The sequence below is a fragment of the Microcaecilia unicolor genome, chromosome 5 (genome assembly GCF_901765095.1).
Source record: "Microcaecilia unicolor chromosome 5, aMicUni1.1, whole genome shotgun sequence".
In the NCBI taxonomy this organism is placed as follows: Eukaryota; Metazoa; Chordata; class Amphibia; order Gymnophiona; family Siphonopidae; genus Microcaecilia; species Microcaecilia unicolor.
Window position 1 is genome coordinate 250633456 of NC_044035.1, and position 16629 is coordinate 250650084.

The window sequence follows — 16629 nt, forward strand, 5'->3', positions numbered from 1 at the left end:
GCGCCTCGACGTCGAGCCAGGCCCGGTTCCGGACTCAGCTACATGAGCTTATGTCCGATACCGAGGAAGAGGCCTCATGGGGGGAAGAGGAGGACCCCAGATATTTCTCCTCCGAGGAGTCTGCGGGTCTTCCCTCGGACCCCAAGCCTTCACCTGAGAGGAAGCTCTCGCCTCCTGAGAGTCTCTCTTTTGCCTCCTTTGTGCGGGATATGTCTATTTGCATTCCCTTTCCCGTGGTCTCGGTGGATGAGCCGAGGGCTGAGATGCTCGAGGTCCTCGACTATCCATCACCACCTAGAGAGTCCACCACAGTGCCGCTGCACAATGTCCTCAAGGAGACACTGCTTCGGAACTGGATGCGACCATTATCTAATCCCACCATCCCCAAGAAAGCAGAGTCCCAGTACAGGATCCACTCGGACCCAGAGTTAATGCGGCCCCAATTGCCCCATGACTCGGCGGTCATGGATTCTGCTCTCAAGAGGGCACGGAGTTCGAGGGATACCGCCTCGGCGCCCCCGGGGCGGGAGTCTCGCACTCTGGACTCGTTTGGGAGGAAGGCCTACCAATCTTCCATGCTCGTGACCCGCATCCAATCTTACCAGCTCTACACGAGCATCCACATGCGGAACACTGTGAAGCAACTGGCGGACCTGGTTGATAAGCTCCCGCCGGAGCAGTCCAGGCCTTATCAGGAGGTGGTCAGGCAGCTGAAGGCGTGCAGAAAGTTCTTGTCCAGGAGTATCTATGACACCTGTGACATGGCATCTCGTGCTGCGGCCCAAGGTATAGTGATGCGCAGGCTCTCATGGCTGCGTGCCTCTGACCTGGACAACCGCACCCAGCAGAGACTGGCCGACGTCCCTTGCCGGGGGGATAATATTTTTGGCAAGAAGGTCGAGCAGCTGGTGGACCAACTGCATCAGCGGGAAACCGCCCTCGACAAGCTCTCCCACCGGGCGCCTTCAGCATCCACCTCAGCAGGTGGACGTTTTTCCCGGGCCCGGCAGGCTGCGCCCTATGCTTTTGCCAAGCGTAGGTACAACCAGCCGGCCCGAAGGCCTCGACAGGCACAGGGACAGCCCCAGCGCACTCGTTCTCGTCAACAGCGTGCGCCTAAACAGCCCCCTGCGCCTCCACAGCAAAAGCCGGGGACGGGATTTTGACTGGATCCACGGGAACATAGCCGCCCTCAAAGTGTCCGTGCTGGACGATCTGCCGGTCGGAGGGAGGTTAAAATTTTTTCACCAAAGGTGGCCTCTCATAACCTCCGACCAGTGGGTTCTCCGAATAGTGCGGTGCGGATACGCCCTAAATTTGGCCTCCCTTCCACCAAATTGTCCTCCGGGAGCTCAATCATTCAGCTCCCATCACAAGCAGGTACTTGCAGAGGAACTCTCCGCCCTTCTCAGCGCCAATGCGGTCGAGCCTGTACCACCCGGGCAGGAAGGGCAGGGATTCTATTCCAGGTACTTCCTTGTGGAAAAGAAAACAGGGGGGATGCGTCCCATCCTAGACCTGAGAGGCCTGAACAAATTCCTGGTCAAAGAAAAGTTCAGGATGCTTTCCTTGGGCACCCTTCAGAAAGACGATTGGCTATGTTCCCTGGATTTAAAGGACGCATACACTCACATCCCGATACTTCCAGCTCACAGACAGTATCTCAGATTCCGCCTGGGCACACGGCACTTTCAGTATTGTGTGCTGCCTTTTGGGCTCGCCTCTGCCCCACGGGTGTTTACAAAGTGCCTCGTGGTGGTGGCGGCGTATCTATGCAAGCTGGGAGTGCACGTGTTCCCATATCTCGACGATTGGCTGGTCAAGAACACCTCGGAGGCAGGAGCCCTCCGGTCCATGCAGTGCACTATTCAACTCCTGGAGCTGCTGGGGTTTGTGATAAATTACCCAAAGTCCCACCTTCTCCCGGCGCAGAGACTCGAATTCATAGGAGCTCTGCTGAATACCCAGACGGCTCAGGCCTTCCTTCCCGAAGCGAGGGCCAACAACCTCCTGTCCCTGGCTTCGCGGACCAGAGCGTCTCAGCAGGTCACAGCTCGGCAGATGTTGAGACTTCTGGGTCATATGGCCTCCACAGTCCATGTGACTCCCATGGCTCGTCTTCACATGAGATCTGCTCAATGGACCCTAGCTTCCCAGTGGTTTCAAGCCACCGGGAATCTAGAAGATGTCATCCGCCTCTCCACCAGTTGCCGCACTTCACTGCTCTGGTGGACCATTCGGACCAATTTGACCCTGGGACGTCCATTCCAAATTCCACAGCCCACGAAAGTGCTGACGACGGATGCATCTCGCCTGGGGTGGGGAGCTCATGTCGATGGGCTCCACACCCCGGGTCTGTGGTCCCTCCAGGAAAAGGATCTGCAGATCAACCTCCTGGAGCTCCGAGCGATCTGGAACGCACTGAAGGCTTTCAGAGATCGGCTGTCCTGCCAAATTATCCAAATTCGGACAGACAATCAGGTTGCAATGTATTACACCAACAAGCAGGGGGGCACCGGATCTCGCCCCTTGTGTCAGGAAGCCGTCGGAATGTGGCGTTGGGCGTGCCAGTTCGGCATGCTCCTCCAAGCCACATACCTGGCAGGTGTAAACAACAGTCTGGCCGACAGGCTGAGCAGAGTCATGCAACCGCACGAGTGGTCGCTTCATTCCAGAGTGGTACGCAAGATCTTCCGAGAGTGGGGCACCCCCTCGGTGGACCTTTTTGCCTCTCAGACCAACCACAAGCTGCCTCTGTTCTGTTCCAGACTTCAGGCACACGGCAGGCTAGCGTCGGACGCCTTTCTCCTTCATTGGGGGACCGGCCTCCTGTATGCTTATCCTCCCATACCTTTGGTGGGGAAGACCTTACTGAAGCTCAAGCAAGACCACGGCTCCATGATTCTGATAGCGCCCTTTTGGCCCCGTCAGATCTGGTTCCCTCTTCTTCTGGAGTTGTCCTCCGAAGAACCGTGGAGATTGGAGTGTTTTCAGACTCTCATTTCGCAGAACGACAGAGCGTTGCTGCACCCCAACCTTCAGTCCCTGGCTCTCACGGCCTGGATGTTGAGGGCGTAGACTTCACTGCGTTGGGTCTGTCTGAGGGTGTCTCCCGTGTCTTGCTTGCCTCTAGGAAGGATTCCACTAAAAAGAGTTACTTTTTCAAGTGGAGGAGGTTTGTCGTTTGGTGTGAGAGCAAGGCCCTAGAACCTCGTTCTTGCCCTGCACAGAACCTGCTTGAATACCTTCTGCACTTATCAGAGTCTGGCCTCAAGACCAACTCAGTAAGGAATCACCTTAGTGCGATTAGTGCTTACCATTATCGTGTGGAAGGTAAAGCCATCTCTGGAGAGCCTTTAGTCGTTCGATTCATGAGAGGCTTGCTTTTGTCAAAGCCCCCTATCAAGCCTCCTGCAGTGTCATGGGATCTCAACGTCGTCCTCACCCAGCTGATGAAACCTCCTTTTGAGCCACTGAATACCTGCCATCTGAAGTACTTGACCTGGAAGGTCATTTTCTTGGTGGCAGTTACTTCAGCTCGTAGGGTCAGTGAGCTTCAAGCCCTGGTAGCTCATGCTCCATATACCAAATTTCATCACAACAGAGTAGTGCTCCGCACCCACCCAAAGTTCCTGCCGAAGGTGGTGTCGGAGTTCCATCTTAACCAGTCAATTGTCTTGCCAACATTCTTTCCCAGGCCGCATACCCGCCCTGCTGAACGTCAGTTGCACACATTGGACTGCAAGAGAGCATTGGCCTTCTACTTGGAGCGGACACAGCCCCACAGACAGTCCGCCCAATTGTTTATTTCTTTCGACCCTAACAGGCTAGGGGTCGCTGTCGGGAAACGCACCATCTCCAATTGGCTAGCAGATTGCATTTCCTTCACTTATGCCCAGGCTGGGCTGACTCTTGAGGGTCATGTCACGGCTCATAGTGTCAGAGCCATGGCAGCGTCGGTGGCCCACTTGAAGTCAGCCACTATTGAAGAGATTTGCAAGGCTGCGACGTGGTCATCTGTCCACACATTCACATCACATTACTGCCTCCAGCAGGATACCCGACGCGACAGTCGGTTCGGGCAGTCGGTGCTGCAGAATCTGTTTGGGGTGTAAATCCAACTCCACCCTCCAGTACCTGCATTTATTCTGGTCAGGCTGCACTCTCAGTTAGTTGTTCTTCGTAGGTGAATTTTCTGTTGTATCCTCGCCGTTGCGAGGTTCAATTGACCTGGGTTCTTGTTTTGAGTGAGCCTGAGAGCTAGGGATACCCCAGTCGTGAGAACAAGCAGCCTGCTTGTCCTCGGAGAAAGTGAATGATACATACCTGTAGCAGGTGTTCTCCGAGGACAGCAGGCTGATTGTTCTCATCTACCCTCCCTCCTCCCCTTTGGAGTTCCGTTTCATCAGTTTTGCTTGTCATTCAACTGGCGGGAACGGTCGCGCACGGGCGGGAAGACGGCTGCGCATGCGCGGTGGGCGTGCCCTGCGTGCGGACCGCCCGCGAAGCTTCTTCCGGTTGGTGGGGGCTGCCGCGGACGTCACCCAGTCGTGAGAACAATCAGCCTGCTGTCCTCGGAGAACACCTGCTACAGGTATGTATCATTCACTTTCCTCCAGAAGAAGCGCATGTGAAGCTCAGGACCAAGTTGAACTCAGCAGAAGAAATGAAGGATGAGAATAGAATGGAGTTGTTTTTGTTTTTTTTGTTTTTTAATTTACTACACATGGGAGCATTTGGACCTTTGGGACTGAACAGGGGTTTTCCTTACATCTGAAGTTGATTCATATTGTCGGTTTAACATCATTATAGAGTCATCTATTTGCATCATTCGCACTAATCTGGAAACTGAGATAAAGGATATGCTCGTATTAGGATTTTGGTTATTTCATGCATTTTCATAGGTTTAATTGATGCATAGTATCAGAATTATTAGTTGATGTATGTTCATTAAGTTTTTATTGTTATTCTGTTACTGCTCTATACTAATTGCACTAATATGGGAAACTTGATTAGTGCGATGATGGTTCTATTTAAGTCAGTCTCATTTTAATGGTGACATGAGTGAACTAAGCACTTTTCACACTCTGTTTAGTTTATTGGTATGAGTGTATATGAGGAGAGAGATTGATTTGGGTTAATAATTCAGTACTTGTGATTTTGATAATCAGTTTATCTATCTTGTAACAACTGGGCAGTAACATAGAATGGACATGCTTATTTTTCTTCACATTCTTCTGTTCTAGTGAATAGGAGACATTTTTATTTCTCTAGTGCAAGCCCTTTTATAATAATATAAACACTCCCCCAAAGCTTGCATTGCTGACTTCAAGGAGATTAAGAGTGAGCTTGTGACCTTGAATGTAGACAACAGGATACATAGAGGGACCATCTAAGTGAACTAGGGGCTGATTGTATTGAGTGGGGCACAAACATTTCTTTATAAGGGATTCATGAGTGAAATGAAGAATTAGAGTAAAAGAAACGGCTCCCGTAAAGGGAAGATGCCTTCCTTTCCCTGAGATCTCCAGGCCTGCTTTGTTTCTTTGGACCATCTGGGAAGTTGTCCTTCTGCTCTTCTGGCCCTCCCTGTCTTCCTTAGTAGTGGTAATCATGCTTCTCCTAGTGCAGCTGACTTCAGCTGTACAAATGTGCTATTTTTATACGCCTGCTCAGCTTGTTGCATTCTTTCGGCCTTGGAGGTGGCCATAATAGCAAGAGAATGAAAAACAACTTCTCACATGCTTAATCCTGTGTGTTGTCACATTGTAGGAACTGTTCCCAGACAATGTGTATCCCTGATTCAGGAGTTCAGTAGACTAGTAGCTCAGTGGTTTATTCCATTTTCATGTTATATAGGGAAGTAACAAAAGCAAGGGTGTAATCACCAAAATGACACAAAAAGCGAGCTTAATGTCGGTATAGGTTAAGCATGTAAAAAACAAATAAAAACGGGGGGAAAGACCTCAGAAATTTGTGGCCATCAGCTGGAATGAACAGTCTGAATCTTACTGGTCACAGTTCTCCTCTGTAATCATTGGTCACCCCGATCCAACCTAGGTGTGGTTGTGCAAATCCTTTAATTTGTTTTTCTATTTTTCTTATTGCATTTATGTGAGAAATTTTTTAAAACAAACACTTTCCCCTGCAGTGCTGCAAACATTATTAGTAAATTCAACTTAACTGGCTGAGCTTGGCTGAGTACAGCCGTCCCAGGAAGGCATCCAAACCCAATGGACCCGTTTCACTGTGGGGCTTCTTCAGGGGATAGTGGATACCCAAATCCTGTGTGCAGGGTACAGCTCAACAGTAGCGCTAAAAAAATGTCTGTGGACCTTGATATTTTTTGAGCATAGAAAACAAGTCAAAGCATGGTGGACAAGATTGTGTCTAAAGGATGTCAGACTCCAAGGAAAACAGAGAGAGCACAGAGGGAGTTAAGTCCAGAGTGACAGAGAGAGTGAGTATGAAGGAGGTCAGACCCAGTGGAGGGGATCAGGCCTCAGTTTGAGGAGGGGGGGGACTGAGGTAGAGTAGAATGGAAGAAAAGGAGGAGACACAGAGGAGTTCAAGCCTGCAGGGGAATATAAACTCTTACAATGTATACTTAGTGGAAAAAATTCTGCATCTTTGAGAACTTTTCTGTATTGCATTTTTAAATGAATTTCTCTGATTAATAATTCAATGAAATTTAAAATTCAACACTCAGAATATTTAATTTATTGGCACATAATTTGTGTTTTTACATACAGTATTCTCCGAGAAGTAATATAACACCCATTAATTTTTTGTAATATTTTCCAGTGCATGTTTTTATAATAAATCTAAATAATTTTTCAGCTGTTCATTGCATATACATCAAAGTGCTATGACCGTTACATGAGTGGCGAAGATGTTTTTGATGAAGTTGACGTGGAATTGTGCTCTAAGCTAAGTATGATGATATTGTTTCTCCTTTGGGTGGGAGTTAGCATATGGCAGACCTCGAAACTAATAAAATGAGATCATTTTCATGCACCTTTCCTTTTCCACTTGTAGCTTACTGTAAATTATTGCCTCTATTCTGTAACTTCTGTTATTCTCTTCTCTGTCTTTATACTCCAGCTTCACTTACACCTAATGCTGTCTATTAAGATGTTGTACTGTCTATTCTCCGAGGACAAGCAGGCTGCTTGTTCTCACTGATGGGTGACGTCCACGGCAGCCCCCTCCAATCGGAAACTTCACTAGCAAAGGCCTTTGCTAGCCCTCGCGCCGATGCGCACCGCACATGCGCGGCTGTCTTCCCGCCCGAACCGGCTCGTGTTCGTCAGTCTTCTTTTGTCCGCGCTCGGGACGGTCGTGTTTTGCCGCCGTTTCGTGCCCCTCAAGTTGACCTCGCGCGTCTTTGCGATTTTCGCTGAAAAAAAAAAAAAAAAAGACCTTTCCGGTCTTTATCCCTTTCCCGTGTTTCCAGCTTTTTCCCCGCGTAAGTTTCCTTTCGCTTTCGGGACCGGCCTATTTGGCCTCGATACGAGTTTTTTCTCCCATCTTTTTGGTGCCTTTCGTCATCATCGCGAATTTTGATTTCGCCGGCGTGATTTTTCAGCCCATGTCATCGAAGTCTTCCAGCGGCTTCAAGAAGTGCACCCAGTGCGCCCGGGTAATATCGCTCACTGATAGGCACGCTTCGTGTCTTCAGTGTCTGGGGCCTGGGCACCGCCCGCAGGCCTGCAGTCTTTGTGCTCTTTTGAAAAAGAGGACTCAGGTAGCGAGATTGGCCCAATGGAAAGCGTTGTTCTCGGGCTCTTCGACAACAGCACGGGACGCATCGAGTGCATCGATGTCGACAGCATCGAAGTCTTCGGCATCGGCAATGACTGCATCGAGGCCTCTACCTCCTGCATCGTCGGTATCAAGGCATCGGAAGGCTGCGTCGACGTCGGTGGTACCGGGACCTCCGCTATTGCTGATGTCGTCGGACGGTGGTGCTTCGTCTGGAGTGCAGGTGAGGGCTGTCCATTCCCCTGCTGGTGGCGGTGAGCCTTCGGGTGGGTCTCCCCCTGCCCTGAGGGCTCCTGCGGTACAACCCCCCCCGAGATCGACCCTCTTCGGCCTCAACCCCCAGGAAGCGACGGTTGGATTCTGCGTCCTCGTCGGTACCGGGAAGCTCCGGTGACATGCTTCGCTTGAAGAACTTAAAGAAGCATCGTCACCAGTCTCCTTCCCGTCTCGGTACCGAGAGCTCTGGGTCGCCGAGGCAGTCTGCACCCAGTAGGCATCGGCACCGGGAGGACCGCTCACCCTCTGTTCAGGAGATGTCGATGCGCTCCCCCTTGGACAGCCCGGAACCGCCTCCACACCCGGAACAGAGTCTGACATCGACACCTGCATCGGCTTCTCAGTCTTTCTCCACAGCCGCTCTGCACGAGAGTCTCCGGGCCGTTCTTCCAGAGATTCTGGGAGAGCTGTTGCACCCTTCTCCTTCGGTACCGGGGGTGCTTGCACCACCGGTACCGTCGAGTAAGACGACAGCTGGCCCCTTGCCCGAGGTGAGGTCCCCGGTATCGGTACCGCTTGCGGTACCGGCTACAGCCGCCTCCCAGGCAGACTCCCCGACAACGTTGGCGGAGGGAGCTTCGCCGGTGCTGGCGAGGGAGTCCACCTCTCGACGCTCCTACCGTGGCCGTGTTTCCATGGAGTCGAGTCGGGCACTGCTTCAGACACAGGTTCGTGAACTTGTGTCTGATACCGATGGTGAGGCCTCGTGGGAGGAGGAGGAGGAAATCAGATATTTCTCTGACGAGGAGTCTGATGGCCTTCCTTCTGATTCCACTCCCTCCCCTGAAAGGCAGCTTTCTCCTCCCGAGAGTCTGTCTTTCGCGGCCTTTGTCCGGGAGATGTCTACGGCTATCCCCTTCCCGGTGGTCGTGGAGGATGAGCCCAGGGCTGAAATGTTTGAGCTCTTGGACTATCCTTCTCCACCTAAGGAAGCGTCCACAGTACCCATGCATCATGTCCTAAAAAAGACATTGCTGGCGAACTGGACCAAGCCACTAACTAATCCCCACAATCCCAAGAAGATTGAATCCCAGTATCGGATCCATGGGGACCCAGAGCTGATGCGCACTCAGTTGCCTCACGACTCTGGTGTGGTGGATCTGGCCCTAAAGAAGGCTAATAGTTCTAGAGAGCATGCTTCGGCGCCCCCGGGCAAAGACTCCAGAACCTTAGACTCCTTTGGGAGGAAGGCCTATCATTTCTCTATGGTCGTGGCCAAGATTCAGTCCTACCAGCTCTACACGAGCATCCATATGCGGAACAATGTGTGGCAGTTGGCGGGCTTGGTGGACAAGCTCCCTCCTGAGCAAGCCAAGCCGTTTCAGGAGGTGGTCAGGCAGCTGAAGGCGTACAGAAAATTCCTGGCCAGAGGGGTATATGATACCTTTGATGTTGCGTCCAGGGCCGCTGCTCAAGGTGTGGTGATGCGCAGACTCTCATGACTGCGTGCCTCCGACCTGGAGAATAGGATCCAGCAGCGGATTGCGGACTCCCCTTGCTGAGCGGACAACATTTTTGGAGAAAAGGTTGAACAGGTGGTAGAACAGCTCCACCAGCGGGATACCGCTTTCGACAAATTCTCCCGCCGGCAGCCTTCAGCATCTATCTCCTCAGGTAGACGTTTTATGGGGAAGGAGGGCTGTTCCCTACTCTTCTGGTAAGCGTAGGTACAATCCTCCCTCTCGCCAGCCTGCGGCCCAGGCTAAGCCCCAGAGCACTCGCTCTCGTCAGCAGCGTGCGCCTCAGCAAGGCCCTACGGCTCTCCAGCAAAAGCAGGGAACGAGCTTTTGACTGGCTACAGCAGAGCATAGCCGACATCAACGTATCCGTGCCGGACGATCTACCGGTTGGGGGGAGGTTGAACGTTTTTCACCAAAGGTGGCTTCTTATAGCCTCCGACCGTTGGGTTCTTCAAATAGTCCGGCAAGGATACACCCTCAATTTGGCCTCGAAGCCTCCAAATTGCCCACCGGGAGCTCAGTCCTACGGCTTCCAGCACAAGCAGGTACTTGCAGAGGAACTCTCCGCCCTTCTCAGCACCAATGCGGTCGAGCCCGTGCCATCCGGGCAAGAAGGGCTGGGATTCTATTCCATGTACTTCCTTGTGGAAAAGAAAACAGGGGGGATGCGTCCCATCCTAGACCTAAGGGCCCTGAACAAATATCTGGTCAAGGAAAAGTTCAGGATGCTTTCCCTGGGCACCCTTCTTCCCATGATTCAGGAAAACGATTGGCTATGCTCTCTGGACTTGAAGGACGCCTACACGCACATCCCGATATTGCCAGCTCACAGGCAGTATCTGCGATTTCAGCTGGGCACACGTCACTTCCAGTACTGTGTGCTACCCTTTGGGCTCGCCTCTGCGCCCAGAGTGTTCACGAAGTGCCTGGCTGTAGTAGCAGCAGCGCTTTGCAGGCTGGGAGTGCACATGTTCCCTTATCTCGACGATTGGCTGGTGAAGAACACTTCCGAGGCAGGAGCTCTACAGTCCGTGCAGACGACTATTCGACTCCTGGAGCTACTGGAGTTTGTGATAAATTACCCAAAGTCCCATCTTCTCCCAGTACAGAGACTCGAATTCATAGGAGCTCTGCTGGATTCTCAGATGGCTCGTGCCTATCTTCCGGAGACAAGGGCCAACAACCTGCTGTCCCTCGTCTCCCGGGTATGAGCGTCCCAGCAGATCACAGCTCGGCAGATGTTGAGATAGCTTGGCCACATGGCCTCCACAGTTCATGTGACTCCCATGGCTCGTCTTCACATGCGATCTGCTCAATGGACCCTAGCTTCCCAGTAGTTTCAGGCTGCTGGGGATCTAGAAGACGTGATCCACCTGTCCACGAGTTTTCTCAAATCCCTGTACTGGTGGACGATTTTGTCCAATTTGACTCTGGGACGCCCTTTCCAAATTCCTCAGCCACAAAAAGTGCTGACTACGGATGCGTCTCTCCTGGGGTGGGGAGCTCATGTCGATGGGCTTCACACCCAGGGAAGCTGGTCCCTCCAGGAACAAGGTCTACAGATCAATCTCCTGGAGTTGCGAGCGGTCTGGAATGCTCTGAAGGCTTTCAGAGATCGGCTGTCCCACCAAATTATCCAAATTCAGACAGACAACCAGGTTGCCATGTATTACATCAACAAGCAGGGGGGCACCGGATCTCGCCCCCTGTGTCAGGAAGCCGTCAGCATGTGGCTGTGGGCTCGCCGTCACGGCATGGTGCTCCAAGCCACATGTCTGGCAGGCGTAAACAACAGTCTGGCCAACAGGTTGAGCAGGATTATGCAACCTCACGAGTGGTCGCTCAACTCCAGAGTAGTGCGCCGGATCTTCCAAGTGTGGGGCACCCCCTTGGTAGATCTCTTCGCATCTCAAGCCAACCACAAGGTCCCTCAGTTCTGTTCCAGACTTCAGGCCCACGGCAGACTGGCATCGGATGCCTTCCTCCTGGATTGGGGGAACGGCCTGCTGTATGCTTATCCTCCCATACCTCTGGTGGGGAAGACTTTGTTGAAACTCAAGCAAGATCGAGGCACCATGATTCTGATTGCTCCTTTTTGGCCGCGTCAGATCTGGTTCCCTCTTCTTCTGGAGTTGTCCTCCGAAGAACCGTGAAGATTGGAGTGTTTTCCGACCCTCATCACACAGGACGAAGGGGCGCTTCTGCATCCCAACCTCCGGTCTCTGGCTCTCACGGCCTGGATGTTGAGAGCGTAGACTTTGCCTCTTTGGGTCTGTCGGAGGGTGTCTCCCGTGTCTTGCTTGCTTCCAGGAAAGATTCCACTAAGAGGAGTTACTTCTTTTTATGGAGGAGGTTTGCCGTCTGGTGTGAAAGCAAGACCTTAGATCCTCGCTCCTGTCCTACACAGACCCTGCTTGAATACCTTCTGCACTTGTCTGAGTCTGGTCTCAAGACCAACTCTGTAAGGGTTCACCTTAGCGCAATCAGTGCATACCATTACTGTGTGGAAGGTAAGCCGATCTCAGGACAGCCTTTAGTTGTTCGCTTCATGAGAGGTTTGCTTTTGTCAAAGCCCCCCGTCAAACCTCCTACAGTGTCATGGGATCTCAATGTCGTTCTCACCCAGCTGATGAAACCTCCTTTTGAGCCACTGAATTCATGCCATCTGAAGTACTTGACCTGGAAGGTCATTTTCTTGGTGGCAGTTACTTCAGCTCTTAGAGTCAGTGAGCTTCAGACCCTGGTAGCCCAGGCCCCTTACACCAGATTTCATCATAATAGAGTAGTCCTCCGCACTCACCCTAAGTTCTTGCCGAAGGTAGTGTCGGTGTTCCATCTGAACCAGTCAATTGTCTTGCCAACATTCTTTCCCCGTCCGCATTCCTGCCCTGCTGAACGTCAGCTGCACACATTGGACTGCAAAAGAGCATTGGCCTTCTATCTGGAGCGGACACAGCCCAACAGACAGTCACCCCATTGTTTGTTTCTTTTGATCCCAACAGGAGGGGAGTGGCTGTGGGGAAACGCACCATTTCAAATTGGCTAGCAGATTGCATTTCCTTCACTTACGCCCAGGCTGGGCTGGCTCTTGAGGGTCATGTCACGGCTCATAGTGTTAGAGCCATGGCAGCATCAGTGGCCCACTTGAAGTCAGCCACTATTGAAGAGATTTGCAAGGCTGCGACGTGGTCTTCTGTCCACACATTCACATCTCATTACTGCCTGCAGCAGGATACCCGACGGGACAGTCGGTTCGGGCAGTCAGTGCTTCAGAATCTGTTCGGGGTTTAGAATCCAACTCCACCCCCCCTAGGCCCATGTTTATTCTGTTCCAGGCTACACTCTCAGTTAGTTGGATAAGTTGTTAGGTCAATCTCAGTTATGTCCTCGCCGTTGCGAGGCCCAATTGACCATGTTTGTTGTTTTGAGTGAGCCTGGGGGCTAGGGATAACCCATCAGTGAGAACAAGCAGCCTGCTTGTCCTCGGAGAAAGCGAATGCTACATACCTGTAGAAGGTATTCTCCGAGGACAGCAGGCTGATTGTTCTCACAAACCCGCCCGCCTCCCCTTTGGAGTTGTGTGTGTTCCCTTGTCTTTGTCTTGCTACATATGGGACTGACGAACACGAGCCGGTTCGGGCGGGAAGATGGCCGTGCAAGCGCGGTGCGCATTAGCGCGCGAGGGCTAGCAAAGGCCTTTGCTAGTGAAGTTTCCGATTGGAGGGGGCTGCCGTGGACGTCACCCATCAGTGAGAACAATCAGCCTGCTGTCCCTCGGAGAATACCTTCTACAGGTATGTAGCATTCGCTTTGTGTTGACATTGTAAGTAGAAGTAGCATACTATGCTTTATGTACTGTTTGAATTTTTTTTTCTTTTGATATTGTCTATTGCCTATGTCCAGACTGATCTTAGTTACCCTCAAATGGCTTACTGTAGCCAGTGTATTCAGAAATAAAGTGAGACCTTTTTTGTTAGAGAAATTTAATACTCATCTGATTAACTTTCAAGAAGTTATATTCTCATTCTCATCGTTAGCCCTGTGTAGAGTGAAACTGCTTTACTGACCAAATGTGCAGTAATATAAATTCTCCGAGGACAAGCAGGCTGCTTATTCTCACATGTGGGTCGATGTCCGCAGCGGCCCGGGAATCGGCATTTTGGAAAAGCAAAAATAAACAAAGTTTTGCCAGTGTCTTCTGATGCGTGTTCAGTGCGCATGTGCGGACTGACTTTCTGCCCGCCGCACAAACGCGTCTTCTCTGTTTTTTTCTTCTCCACGACAAGGTGTGGCAGGTTCCTCCTGTGCTCCTCGTTGAGGCCCGGGAAAGAGTTTTCTGAGCGATTTTCACGAGTTTATTCACTTTTTTATCTTCTTGTTTTATTTTTTACAATTTTTCATTAATTTCAAGAATACATCTTAATATAGCAAAGATGATTAGCAGGAAAAAAAAGAATTAATATAATTCTATACTTCCATCTTATATTGACAGGTAACATATCGAAAAAAAACAAAAAAAGGAAAAAAAGGGGACAAGATGGCTTCCGGAAGGGAACGCTAGCTAGACGACTCGTCACCCGATTCCCTCAGCCTTAAAATTTACCTTTGAGATGCCAAAGTGGAGGGGCAGGCAGCGTGTGACCCCCTCCACAGCTGCTGTAGCAACAGGACCGATGGGCCTTTTCGCGGTGCTTGTAGGAAGCACGGTGCAGGATTCCTCACTGCAGGAGGGAGCGATGGGAGGTTCCTCGCTCCCCCAGCTTGAGGCTGACATCACTTTCAGCCCTGAAGAGCGGAGCCCTCCGATGATGCCGGCAAGGGGTCTACAGCAGGGGCAGGAAGCACTCGGCGTCTCTGACCTGGAAGTGCATTCACCAGAGGGAACTGCTGCAGACCAAGAACTGCCTGCTCTAGACGTTGGAGAGAGGAGAGTTAGTGAACTGCTGGCTGGGAACCAGAAGCAGACACTGAAGAATTCCAGCTATACCCAGTAAGTCATTTTTGCTCTCTAAACCTGGGAATATAACTCTTGACTTTGACTCTATATATGGGAAGCCTTGGTGGGGCTGGAGAATTCTTTTTCGCAGAAGATATCTCAGGGGCTACAAGCAACTCAATTACCTTTGGAAAAGATTGAAAACTTAGAAACGAGAATGAGTAACAATGAGTAATCTTTATTATCATATAATGAAGCGTTAAAAACCTCTCAATAAATACAAAACAATTTGATAAAAGAAAATATTATATTGCACCAAAAGACTGAAAATTTGGAAAATCAACTAAGAGCTAAAACTCTTAGGTTGATTAATTTTCCAAAACCTTCACTAATGGCTCCACTAATAATGTTTAAGAAATATCTATCAGATATTTTAAAGATTCCTGAACAAGTGTATCCTCCAATCTCAAAAAAGATACAGTGGGCCAACAAGAACAAAGACCTGACGCCTCATTTGACATGTTGAATTTAACACAGGAACTTCAAAAAGAAGAAACGACGACGATTCCAGCAACATTGATAGTCTCTTTTTGTTAGAACCCGACCGTGATTGGGTCCTTAAACAATTTTTTCGTCATAGAGATGAACTCTTTATGAATAACAAAGTTAGAGTATTTCCAGATATCGCAAGAGTAACACAAAAGAGACGTCAAGCGTTTTTGAAGCTCCGCCCAAGGGTTCTACAGTTGGGAGGACTATTCTGGTTAAATTTTCTGTGCAAATACGTGATAAAAGTTAGCTCAGTTAAATATATATTTTTATGATGTAACTCAGTTGAGCAATTTTCTTGATTCTAAGTTTGCACCTAGTCCTAGTCAGGAAGTACTCGCTCTGTCTACATCTACTCCGTAAATAGGAAAATAACAAGCACTTCATGTTCTCTTCCTTTTTCTATCTTATGTATTAATGAGAAATAAGTTTCCTGGAATCTTACCTTGTTCCCTTCTTTAATAGTGGACTTGAAATGGATGAGTTAAAATAATTTGCCTAGATTTTTAATTTCCTATGAGAATGATGTATAATTTCTTCCATTTTTTTCATTACAAGTGTTCTTGTAAAATTTGTTAAAACTTATAAAATAATTAAAAAAAAAAAAGCTAATTAAAGCTAATAAATTTATAATATAAAATGAAAATTTTACCTTACTTCCATTATATTATTCATCTATAGTCCACAACATGAGAGGCATAGCACAATATCTGAAGAATTACAAAGAATAAAAAAATAATTCTTTCCTTTAGGAAACTGAGGACTGAGGGAATGTTCCGGGAATTTCTAACTATTTCATGGAGTGGATGTAATAATTGGTCTTGACTGTACAGAAGGTAACAAGGCTGCTAGAGCCCAAAAAAGAAACAAATTGTTTAGGGTCAAAGAACACGTATTTTACAGAATTTAATTTTACTACACATTTACACGGAAAATTTAACCAGTTGTTGTATCTTTGGGCATAGTTTAAGAAATTCTTTACGCCGCTTTTGGGTTGCTTTGGAGACATCCGGAAACATTCTTATTTTATAGTTCATGAAAAGCTGTTCTCTATGAAGGAATCTTGTTTAAAAAAAAAAAAAAAAAAAGAGGTTTCCCCCTTAGTTTTACTCTTTAGTTCTTTTGTCTTGTTTTAAGTTCGGCCTTTAGGCTGCACAGTCGGGTTTCTTCCCTTTTGGCACAATCACGTCTTTTGATTTCGCTGAGGCCATTTTTCCTTCCATGTCATTGAGGACATCCAGCAGCTTCAAATGTACTCGGTGCAACCGGACCATCTCGGTTACCGATTCCAACGCATTGTATATACAGTGCCTTGGCCCGACCATAGCCCAGCCCGTCGTTGCAGTACTGTGGTCTTCGCATGAAGAAACGGACCCAAGCATCTCGAGAGGCCCAACGAGAGAAGCTTTTTGGGGCTCAGTCCGGTCCTTCGACATCTGTACCGAGGCCGGCGGCATCGACATTGAGGGACGCATCGACGTCGGGAGCGAAGGTAATGGCTGCGGAAAGACCAACTCGTGCTGGGAGCAGTGAGGTATCGAGTAGGTCTCCACCTGTCTCGAGGCCTCCTGTTATGTTGGCCCCCCGGGACCGACCTTCGTCAGACCCGGCCCTGAGGAGATGTGAGGATTCCGCATCTTCCTC

The 16629-nt window shown here is 49.7% G+C and overlaps 1 protein-coding gene across 1 annotated transcript in view; it reads left to right on the plus strand.

Moving 5' to 3' along the window:
• Nucleotides 1-16629, plus strand: part of NDC80 (NDC80 kinetochore complex component) — a 296861-nt gene that overhangs the window by 135949 nt on the left and 144283 nt on the right. Inside the window, 1 exon segment of the mRNA XM_030203978.1 lies at nucleotides 6841-6934. Coding sequence (XP_030059838.1) covers nucleotides 6841-6934 — 94 coding nt within the window.